General features: G+C 34.8%; 1 protein-coding gene, 1 non-coding gene and 1 pseudogene across 2 annotated transcripts; 1 reads left to right on the forward strand and 2 right to left on the reverse strand.

The window, feature by feature from the left end:
* Positions 1 to 159: 159 nt before the first annotated feature.
* On the reverse strand, positions 160 to 1,504 carry LOC120181416 (annotated as a pseudogene).
* A 1,624-nt stretch (positions 1,505 to 3,128) lies between these two features.
* TRNAW-CCA lies at positions 3,129 to 3,200 on the reverse strand. The gene has a single exon. It is a non-coding gene; the product is annotated as a tRNA-Trp (tRNA).
* Positions 3,201 to 3,351: 151 nt separating this feature from the next.
* Positions 3,352 to 9,301, forward strand: LOC120181457 (developmentally-regulated G-protein 3). Its single transcript, XM_039186576.1, has 10 exons — positions 3,352 to 3,491; positions 4,080 to 4,133; positions 4,283 to 4,456; positions 5,110 to 5,181; positions 5,680 to 5,739; positions 6,294 to 6,403; positions 7,376 to 7,675; positions 8,158 to 8,349; positions 8,732 to 8,783; positions 9,073 to 9,301. Exons 1-10 carry the CDS (start codon positions 3,450 to 3,452, stop codon positions 9,121 to 9,123), a joined length of 1,107 nt encoding a protein of 368 aa, XP_039042507.1. The 5' UTR covers positions 3,352 to 3,449; the 3' UTR covers positions 9,124 to 9,301.
* Positions 9,302 to 11,568: the final 2,267 nt, after the last annotated feature.

An 11,568-nucleotide genomic window follows, 5' to 3' on the forward strand; every position in this document is an offset into this window, starting at 1 on the left:
CTTGTTTAGCTACAAATTTATCGGGTTATGTTTTAAACTTTTCATTTGCGAACACAGTTATTATATTCTTACTGGAATCAAACCCAGTTTTGCTTAAATGGTGACAATTCAATAAAGAAACCCAGTTTTGCAAATATAGTTGAGCAAAACTGGTTTGCAAAACTGGGTTTATTCTACACACAAGAGAAAGTAAGTCCCAATGCAAAAAATGGCGGATCAAAAACCAGCAGGGAACCATCCTTTTCTTGGGTCACTGACCGCCACAAGTTCTCCAATGCTTCCATTTCCAGTGTTCAAATTGTGAACTATAAACTGGCTAATCGTCCTACCAGCTAGTCCTTTTAAAATATGACCCTTCTTTTGAAGATCTCTCCTGATTGTGTTTGGTACTTAGAAATGTCTCCGATCACGCTAATCCAGTTCTCGTACATCACTACATTGGGTATCAACTGCATCGAACAGACATTCTTATGTTAATGATCAAGAAAACCAATGCCAAATTACCCAGAGTTTTCTTTAAAAACCTGATGGTATATCCTGGGAGCCATTACGGATGAGAGCGGGTTGATCCCTAGAGCGAGATGGTTTAAGAAAACCTCCATAGTCCCTGCAATGATATTGGCTCCCCCACTTGAACCAACCACTCCTTTTAGCTTCTCATCCTACAAAACCACTTGAATGTGAACCAGTTTTCGAAATGGGTCAGATTATGCTTTTGAAATCATTGAAGTGGCAAACCTTCAGTACAATCGTGGGCGTCATAGAGGACAATGGCCTTTTCCGAGGGTGCACAAAGTTTGGTGGTGACGGTGGAGGTGTGCTTCCGGAGCCATTTTTAGGCATGGAGAAGTCATCCATTTCATTATTGAGTATTATTCCAGTACTTGGTGAGAGTATTTTTGAACCGAAGTACGCATTCACCGTATTAGTCATTGAAACCGCATTTCGATCTTTATCAACAATGGATATCTGGCTCGTGCCATGATCATGAACTTGTCTCCACCTGCCAGGATGGAAAATTGATCATATGGAAGAAAATGAAGTCTTTGACAACATCTCAAAGGTAATTTTTACCTTCCACCATAGTAAATGGGGCCAAAAGTCATGTTACCATTGATTGTCTTCTTCAACTTCTTCGCAAAATCGGGAGAGATCATATCGGCTACTTTTGAAACATTGAAGAATTCCGGATCACCTATATTCATCCTCACGGCAAATGCATGCTTCAAGGATTCAATTAGTCTATGGATTCCGAGCGACCCCGAAAAACCGGAAGGGACTGCGTATTATGTAGATATTCAATGCCTGTTACAAGAGAATTGGAACAGTCATTGTTTTGATGAACTTCAAATACAGAAAACATGGAGCAGAATACACTTACAAGCACCATTGAAACACCCCCAGAGGAAGGAGGTGGCATACTAAGAACTTTAAGGCCTAGAATGTTAGCTGAGATCGGTTCCCTCGTTTTAACTTCATACTTATTCAGGTCGTTTAATGTCATTATTCCTCCAGCTCCTTGAATATCTCTTATCAAATTCAATCCGATCGATCTGAAAACTGGAAAAAGGAAAACAGTTCTTTGTGTGTGTAATTTTCTTGGGGTGGGGATGCTTGCATGTTTTTTCTTCGTAAACCATGATTTAGGTTTTACTTAATATCAAAATGAAAACTGGAAAAAGGAAAACAGTTCAATATGATGAAGACCATTTATGATTGGTAGAACTGTTAAAAGCTTGTTCCAACTATTGAGGATGAAGTGGCTACCCTTGTTTATATAATTTATCCATCACCATTGGATTGAAAAGAAAATGGTCAGTGGCTTGTGTACCCCTTGTGGGGTTTGATCCTGCAGGACCAGGGTTTCAAATTCTGGCTCCTGCTCTAAGTCGAAGGGTTGTCCCATTGAAAAGGAAAAGAAAATAAAAAAATCAATATTCTGCAGGGCTTTAACTCTGTTTTCTGCTTATTAAGTACAAGTAATTTGAAACCTCTGAACTAAACCTATCCAAGGACCAGAGTATCCACTGGCCTGGCCTAGGACAGAGTTCTTACAAGTTTGAGCAGGCCTGGCTTGGCACGAATCAAGCCTTCAGGCAAGCCACACCTTGGTTTGGCCTATGGATTGCTCAACAATCAAATCATTTTGTTCTGCTCATTAAATCATAATGGTTTATGCGTTTTCATTTATATGCAACACTTTCTTGAAATACTCATACTGCCCCTTTGTCTACACGTGTTCGAGCAGCGTAGTCTACATGTGTGTGTTTTAATCTAGGTCCTCTCGAAATAATAATAATAATAATAATAATTTCTGAGATTTTGTTTGCAGAGTCTGAGGAGGATTGATGGCTTCAAATCTATGCAACATTAGCAGTAAACTTTGAAGGCCCTTGAGTCGTCGTACAACTAGTTGTAATCATAATACACTGTTATACTTTTTCTCGAATTTGGTCTCGTCTCGGTTAGCGGAGCTCAAGTTATCAAGTTGAGTTCTTGTATGGAGTTATTGTTTATGTCAATAGCTTTCCAAAAGAATCTGCGACATGCTATCTCAGTTTGCCATCATAACTAAAATGTGCTTTGTTATGGAATAGTGCTTACTATATCTATTACTTCGATTGTTTAGCGTGAATGTCAAGTATGGATAAGTATATAGTCTTTTCTTTATAACCATCGGTATTCAATTTGTTAGTGAATTAATTTGAATCGGGTATTGTAGAGCTCATTATAAAGTCGATTCTTCCAACCAAATTTGTTGAATCCAGAATGTCAAGATTCGAATTGTCGTATCTTCATTTTAATGTCTGTATATGTATAGTGTTGAACATTCATATCTCTTTTTCAAAATTTGAGTATGTGCAACACTAAAAGGAAAATAGAAAAAAAGGAGTTTGAATCTGCTATGCTGAAGATTCTTTATTTCAGTTCAATGAAACATTTGAGAGGATTTTACGTTAAGGGAGAGGAGCAGAGAGTAAAGTGAAGACATTACGGGCATTTTTCTGTTTGAAGAAGATTGAGACTTATCTGTAAACATGGGGGAATTGTAGGGGCATTTTTATAAATATAGAAGAAAATCTAGTTGCAAAAAACCAAAAAATAAGAACCGCTTAGGATAGGGAATTTGAACCCGACGTGAATCGAACACGCAACCTTCTGATCTGGAGTCAGACGCGCTACCATTGCGCCACGGATCCGGTGGTGCTATATCTGTAACACTAATATTATAGCTTTTTTTATAACAAAATACAATTAAAGACGATAGCAATTAGCAAGGGATCCTTCTATAATATCCCAACCCAGAACAATAGCAGCCCAAATCTAAAGCCCTATTATTGTTCGATTAATTTCATTTTTAGCTAGTACCTTCTTCTTCTTCTGCATTTCGTCCAGAAACCGCCGCTGTCCGTCTTTGCCACCTTCCTTGCTGTTTTTCTTCTGTAACAATGGCCACTGTTATGCAAAAGATCAAAGACATCGAAGATGAGGTTAGCTTTCTTCCTCTTTTTTCATTATTTAAATTTTAGTTCATAGATCAATCTCTCCATTCTCTTCGGCTGCTGCTGATTATCTATAATTTGAAATGAATCTATTTTTATATGTATCTGTGTGCTTTGTTTTAATTTAACCTAGTACTTGCTGAATTTCTGAATATCTTTTGAATTAATTTTAATTCAAATTCGTATCACGTAGTTTCCAAGGGAAAGTGAAGAAAACTTCCATTTTTACTTCATTTATTTGTATATTCGAGTTTTACGCTTTGAATATACTATTTAAGGCTCAGGTTTTGTATTTTATGTCTATATTTTTCGGGTTAATAAATTTGTAAGAAAAATGAGTCCCTTTTTGCGGTGCTTCAGATATTTATTTTGTATAGGTTATTCATCTTATACAGTTTTTACTGGAAATGAATTGCTGTATAAGCAAATTTTCTTAAGAAACATGATTAATTGTTTTTGTTTTCTAGAACTTCGAACCTTTATTCACTGAAAGTTACATGTGTACTCGAAACATGATAGATTGCTAAGTTTGATGCATTTTAGGTGTATTTAATCGTTTTCCTTTTTTTTTTACAGATGGCAAGGACTCAAAAGAACAAAGCAACAGCTCATCATCTGGGGTTGCTCAAGGTGAAAATGTGCTTTTTGTTGTTTGGAGTTCTATTTTGTTTCAATTGTGGAATTATGTCATTGAATTAAAAGATCTTTGGTTTGCATTTTTTGTTGGTGTTCATTTTCACCAACCGAAATTATTTGTGTTATCGGTCATTCGGCAATAGGCTAAACTTGCAAAGCTACGAAGAGAACTCCTTACACCTTCATCAAAAGGAGGAGGTGGTGCAGGTGAAGGTTTTGATGTTACCAAAAGTGGAGATGCAAGAGTTGGCCTGGTAGGTTTCCCTTCAGTGGGGAAATCTACTCTTCTTAACAAGTTGACGGGGACATTTTCAGAGGTATGGAACTATGGATGACTGTTTTATAATGTCACAATGGACCACATGAAACCAATGCTTGTGTCTTCTGTTATCAGAAATGCTAGTTTGATTTTGTATTGAAAAACCTTTTTTATTGCCTTCCAAAAGACTTTTGAAACATGCTCTTATCTCCACCAAAAATACATTGTCAAAACATTAAAGATTGAAATTTTCTGGAGAGGAATAGTGTTAACCTAGTGTAAAAGACTGAGAAATGTTTATGGTTGGACTTATGAAGTATATTATGTTGCTCTTAATCTTCACGTACGTTAAGGTACCAATGGCCATCAAATTTTAGGTGCATATAGTTCTGGAGGTCCACCCTTGACATACATGGAAAATTGGAATGACTAATCATGTGAAGCACATATCAGTGTCCCATGACCCCCCCCCCCCCCCGGTTCTGACTCTGAGTAGCCTATCTTTCCTTAGTTGACGTTGCATGTAAATCCATTTGTCTTTGGTCTTATGTCATCTCTTATATTGACTGAACATAATGTTTAGCGTGATTATTTTTTGGGGGTTGGGAGTCAAATGGGAGTATTGAGTATAACATGTTCTCTCTGGAGGTTTCTGCTGAATATTGTGCAGGAACTTCTGAAGACTGATGGACTTTTTTTTGTGGTTTATAGGTTGCTTCCTACGAATTTACTACATTAACTTGTATTCCAGGTGTGATCGTGTATAGAGGGGCTAAAATCCAGGTACTGCTTTATATAGCAAAGCTTAATGTACTTTTTAATTTATTCGTGGTTGATCAAATTTTAGTAGAAGTTTTGAATAGTTGATGTTTCCCTTTTGTCTTTTGTACTATTTTACCTTTGGGAGCAATGTATATCATATGATAAAACAGGGTGGCTGTTCATTCCATACTTTGTTATATATTTTTGTGCTGTTTCTTTATTTCTGTTTAAGATTCATATTGTGAAATATTCTTTTGCTTTAAGTCAATGCTTTTAAACCAATGAATTGCGAAATGCTTTTGATTTCCAGTATTGGCTATCGCTTGATGCCTTAATTATCATGAAAACTTTGGTATTTGTGTTGAATTTGTTGTAAATCAAATTTCACCTTGGGTATGTTCATGAACTGTGATAAGTTTTATGACATCTTTTCCCGCTTACTACATCACGACACTTGATTAGTTGTACCTTTTTCTTGAACACAACAAACTAAGTATAATGCATTATCATGATTTGCAGTTGTTGGATCTTCCGGGTATTATCGAAGGTGCTAAAGATGGAAAGGGTAGAGGAAGACAGGTGCACACAATTAATTTTGTCTGATATGAAAAATAACTTGTGTGTTTCTTCTACCTTTTCTTCTGTGTTCAAAGTGTTTATTATCGGCTAATATTTTTGCACTAGAATACTTGAGCATAATTATATCTGCTCTATAAATAAAGCTTCTAATTGCTCATTTATTTTGTTTAATGTTGAGGGCTTAGGTTTAGGGTGATTTTGATTTACAACATAGAATGGTAATTTTGCATTTCTATAGTTTCATGATAATTTCTTTATTTATCACACAAAAAAATGGTTTTGCAACTTAAAGTGGTTAATTTTTCATGTTTATGACATGCCAGTATCATTAAAGATTATGCACTTGAGAAGAGGGGATATCTTCAATCTGATTTCTTTTCGGACATAACGTTATGAATGTCATAGAAACAGTATAATTCTAGTTAAAATCTTTTATAAAAATGTTATTGCCAATAGCAGAATTGCTTTTCGGTTTAGATGCTGCTGATTTCTGATCTTCCTTTCCATGTTCATCCCTTGTTGCAAGTATTTTAAAGAAATGCTACTTTATCCAGGTCATCAGCACTGCTAGGACATGCAATTGTATTTTAATCGTTCTTGATGCAATAAAACCAATAACTCACAAGCGTCTTATTGAGAAAGAGCTTGAAGGATTCGGTATAAGGTAGCATGAGTTACTTTCTTCTGCCTCTTGATGGTTTCATCCTGAATTTATTTTGGCCTCTTTTGCATTGCATTCCTGTCTGCATTCCTAAGCCATTCATAAACATTACTATATAGCTTTTCACCGAAGTGCTATCAATGTGTGGACCTAAGGGTATTCTTTTTCTCGCTTTTTGTTATATTTTATTTTCTAAGAAATTTCAGTTTTTTGTTACTTGCTGCCTATTGACATCCTGGATTTTAGTTTCCCCCTACAACCAATGTTTGTTGTCAGTAGTTAAAACCGATATCCTTAATATGACATAAATTTGGTAGCTGTTACTTGATTGAAAGTTATTGTTGGCTCTTCAAGGTGGAGATCTCAGAGTGTAAGCAATTACTATAATGGCATTTTAAAAGAAATATGCATGCCCATAGATCCTTTATCTTGAGATGGATCTGCTATGCTGTTAAATTTTTCTTGAAGGATTTCTATTTCTGTAATGCTTATGTCAAAGTAGGGCCAGGTTGGATTCGTGAATCATTTGCATTTAGTAACATGGTTTACTTCTTTCTATTTGATATATTGGTCTCATTTATTGTTTTGATGGACTAATAGATGTGCAGAATATGTGATATTCAGTTTTCTTATAAATATGATTCTTTTAGATTTAATTGATAATTTGATATAGCATATATCTTGGAGCATCCATGTATCATGTTGCTCTCATTCTTCTGCTGCATATATGTTTTGGTTTGACACGTTGACTCCTTTCCATTGTTTCAGAAACCATAGATTTTGTAATTCTGTGAGGATGTGTGATATAACCCAAAAAAGGAAACGTACTAGAGTCACCAGTTAACTAAAGAGAACTCCCTTTGTAGCCATATTTGCTTTTTGAAACTTTATACTGTTTTATAGTTTCCACATCTTTCTTTTGTAAGCATCTCGGCTTGTTCTGTTGTCTAATATTTGTTTTGTTTGTGGGGACAGGTTGAACAAGGAACCGCCTAATCTGACATTCAGAAAGAAAGATAAGGGTGGTATTAATTTCACCTCTACTGTTGCAAATACTCACCTGGACCTTGACACTGTAAAAGCAATATGTAGCGAATACAGAATTCACAATGCTGATATCACTCTGAGGTTTGATGCAACTGCTGATGATCTAATCGATGTCATAGAAGGCAGTAGGATATATATGCCTTGCATCTATGTAATAAACAAGATTGATCAGATCACACTTGAAGAATTGGAGATATTGGATAAACTTCCTCATTACTGCCCAATCAGGTATTTTTCACCTCTAATTTTTTGGGAAATTTTCTTTCCTTCTGCAAACACATTTTTCATTCGAAGTTGGCATTATAAAATTGGAGTCTACTACATTGAAGTACGTTGGTTGTAATATGCAATCACCTTCTTGTGATTTAGACTTCAAATAATACTTGTTCCTTGCGAGCTGCTTAAGTGTTTTATAACACACACTCAGGAGACCTACAAAGTAGGAACCATGTTTAGAATAAACAAAAACCTTCATATTCGCTCTAAGATTGAAAACTTCAAAAAATTACTGCACAAACCTTCATATTCGCATTCAGGATAGTTGTGCTGTAACTGTTTATTGCCTTATCTTACTCTGATTGTGCTCCTAAGTGTCGCTTTTACTCCTATACAATTTCCTTGTAATGGTCGAGTGATTTACTGCAACTATGTTTATTTTCGTTTAGTACTTGATTTTTTTTATACAATTTCTTTTTCTGACCACTCTAAAGTGCTCACCTGGAGTGGAACCTGGACGGTCTCCTTGAGAAGATATGGGAGTATCTCAATTTAACTCGCATATATACGAAGCCAAAAGGGCTGAATCCAGACTATGAAGATCCTGTTATCCTGTCATCAAAGAGAAGGACGGTTGAGGACTTCTGCACTCGAATTCATAAAGACATGCTTAAACAATTTAAGTTGTAAGTATCCTCTCCAAATTTTTAATGCAGTATGGCATCAAATCATAACAATTTTCTTCACTTGCATGCTCGCATTTACTCTTTTCTGAATGCCCTGCTTATTTTTGAGATGAGCAAATTCCAACCCATTTCTGCCATTAGAGGGAAATCTTGCAATAATGCTTGGAATTTAGGGTGTCATAATAAAGCTCTTAAGTGGGAGTGTGGTCTCTGTGTTTCCTCATTTTGGACTGTTAGCTTCTAAGTGTGGTGTTTTCTTTCTCCTTTACCTTCTCCTGTATTTAGAATCAAAATTATTATCATCTTTTACTTTTTTACCGCATTTAGAATCAAAATTTCCAATCCCCAGTTATTGAGTTCTTAATCTGGCTAAATGTCACAGTGCACTTGTATGGGGGTCAAGCGTAAAACACAAGCCTCAAAGAGTTGGCAAGGTATGTCCCAAGTCCCTGATTTCTCTATTAGTCACCTTTAACATCCCCTATCCCCCACCAGTTTGCTCCCCCATTTCTTGGGTTTGGCAATCCATGTATTATGTTCATTTTACTTGTCATAATCGTGTTCAAGGTGTAGCACAAGATTTTGTTTCATTCAAATGTTCATTTTGTTTTTTTTCTCCGTATCAAGATGCTGTAATTGTAATATCCACCATTCGTCTACTTCATTCTTTTTCTTCCCTTTCGTTGTTCAATGCTCTGCTGATTTGCCTGGATCTCATCTCAGGATCATGAACTCGAGGATGAAGATGTTGTTCAGATTATCAAGAAAGTGTGAGCTTCGAATATCGGAATTCATCACCGAACTCTTTACCATGATCGTGTTTTAAGAATTCCATCTGTACTCATCATGCAAAAAATTGTCAGCTGCCTACGTTGTCCCGCTTGAAATATGGTAAGACGAGACAGGCTGATTGTATAAAAAGAGCCATTTTGTTGCAAAGCTCTTTCGATCCGATTACCCGTTGCTTGTTTTGCTTTGATGTGATAGTATTTTACGTGAAACGTAAGTACGATTTTAAAATGGCAGAACTAGCCGGAATTTCTCTTTAATTTCTCGGAGAATTGGCATTGAATTTGGGTTTAATTCTTAGTTTAATGGTTTTTAATTCTCCCTTTATTTAAAGATAAAATCATTATTGTAATTTCTCAATCGAGTTGACACTCGATCAATTTGTGGAAGGTTTATATGTTTACTTTTGTGTGTGTGTATATTGTGAGGGATCAACTTTTTAAAATATATTTATTAAATTAATTCGTGAATTATCGTAATAACAAACCCTTTATATACGTCATTGAAATAATAATAAAAATTATAACATAATTTATTACTTTTTCGAATGAATCAATTACATATCCTAAAGAAATTTCTATGTAAATTAAATAATTAATCTTTTTAAAAATCTTTTAAAAGCTAACATGAAGAGTAAAAGTAAACTAATAAAAGCTATGAATTAAAAAAAAAGATAGAATACACAAATGATCTCTCGAAGTTATAAAATGGTTATCTAACTATAGAGTGTCATTTTGTTGAGTCTTTAATTATTAAAAGTTATAAAATAGTCATTTGATTATTTATTACGTTTCAAACTTATATTTTTTCGTTAAAAAATTGACGGTATTTTGAGTTGAACGTTAACTTGCTGATTGTGATATGATAAAATATGATAATAAAATCTCAAACAACTATCATATTTCAGTCATCATGTTAACGTCCAACTCAGACGAACGTCGATATTTTAATGAAAATGACAAGTTTGGAATATAATAAATAGTGAGTGACTATTTTGTAACTTGTAATAGTTGAGGACTTAACAAAGCAACACTCTATAATCGAATGACTGTTTTATTTTTTGGTAATCGAGAGACTTAATAAAGAAATATCCTATAGTCGGGATCATTTGTATACTTTTTAAAGAATGCATCTATGTTACTATTATAAAGATTCTTGGTAAGCTTAATGATACTTTTGGAGTTTTGTTTATTCTATGGTCGATTTACAGAATAAAAATAAAAATAATTAGTAATTCGAATTTGTGCAGAAACTCCTGATTAAATTGTGTCCTAAATCACAGTGCACAAATTAAAAAGAGAGCAAAAGAAAATAATGGTGTTGAAAAAGCAGTTCGAAATATTCAGGAAGGGAAATACGATGCAATAGCTCCACGTTACCTTTCATATTTAGTCAGAGAAAGCGAACAAACTTGAAACCAAAACCATTTCTTCATTCGTTCATTTTTCCATAAAGAATGAAGGAATCCAGTTGCAGAATAAGCTCCAGTCTGCTTCTTCTTTGGATCGGGGTCGTTGTGTGGAATCAAATATCATCGGTGGTTTGCGAAGGAGCGGAGCAGTTGAACGACGAATATCACAAGACTATCCACCTCCGTTGATCTGTTGAAGAGATCTCATCAAACTTTTTCGCACAAGTTCAAATCCCTTATCCTTCAATTCCAGCTGCGGTTTACCCCTCCAAATATCGAGTAAGATCTCCTTCTACGTCAAGATAGGATTTAATATATATATATAGAAGCAGTGGCATAGAAAAAGGGGAGGATTCTGAAAGTGTAAGAGAGAACATGAAAGAGGCGATGAAGAAGAGCATTATAACAAGTGAAGCTACGCTTCAAGGAGCTGCCAGAACTGCTGCAAAAGTTGTTCACAAGACTGCTGATAAGGTGAAGAAGAAGAAGAAAGAAACAACCGTCTCTCAGTCTAATAATCAACAAAACCTCGTGACGAGCTCTAGATTTCTCGGCTCGCAAGTTATTCGGTTTGATCCGATTTCAATGTTCAAGTTTTAGAAAAAAGTATATAGACAAGCATCGCAAGCGTCGAGATCACACGAATCACATACAAATTCAATTACACAAGTGTCGAGGTTCGAATTCTTTAAACACGAAGGTAGAATTTTATATCAAAATTATCGGGATGTTAAAAATATTTATTAAAGTTCATAAGAATAAAATCTTTTTATCCTAAAGAAAATATATGTTTGATTTACTAATTGGACGTTAAATAATATAGTACTCCAATAATTCTCAATTTACAATTTAATCACTGAAGCTAAACTATTTATAGATATTTATTGGAAAGTTGAAACATTTTACTATAAGGTCCTGATAATAGGATCGAATGTTAGTAATATTTTGCAATTATTTTTTTATTAAATTGATCAAATATCCAATTTTTAAATTAAATATTTGATCATTTGTTAACAAAA

The sequence above is a fragment of the Hibiscus syriacus genome, unplaced genomic scaffold (assembly GCF_006381635.1).
Source record: "Hibiscus syriacus cultivar Baekdansim isolate YM2019G1 unplaced genomic scaffold, ASM638163v2 tig00112523_pilon, whole genome shotgun sequence".
Taxonomy (NCBI): Eukaryota; Viridiplantae; Streptophyta; class Magnoliopsida; order Malvales; family Malvaceae; genus Hibiscus; species Hibiscus syriacus.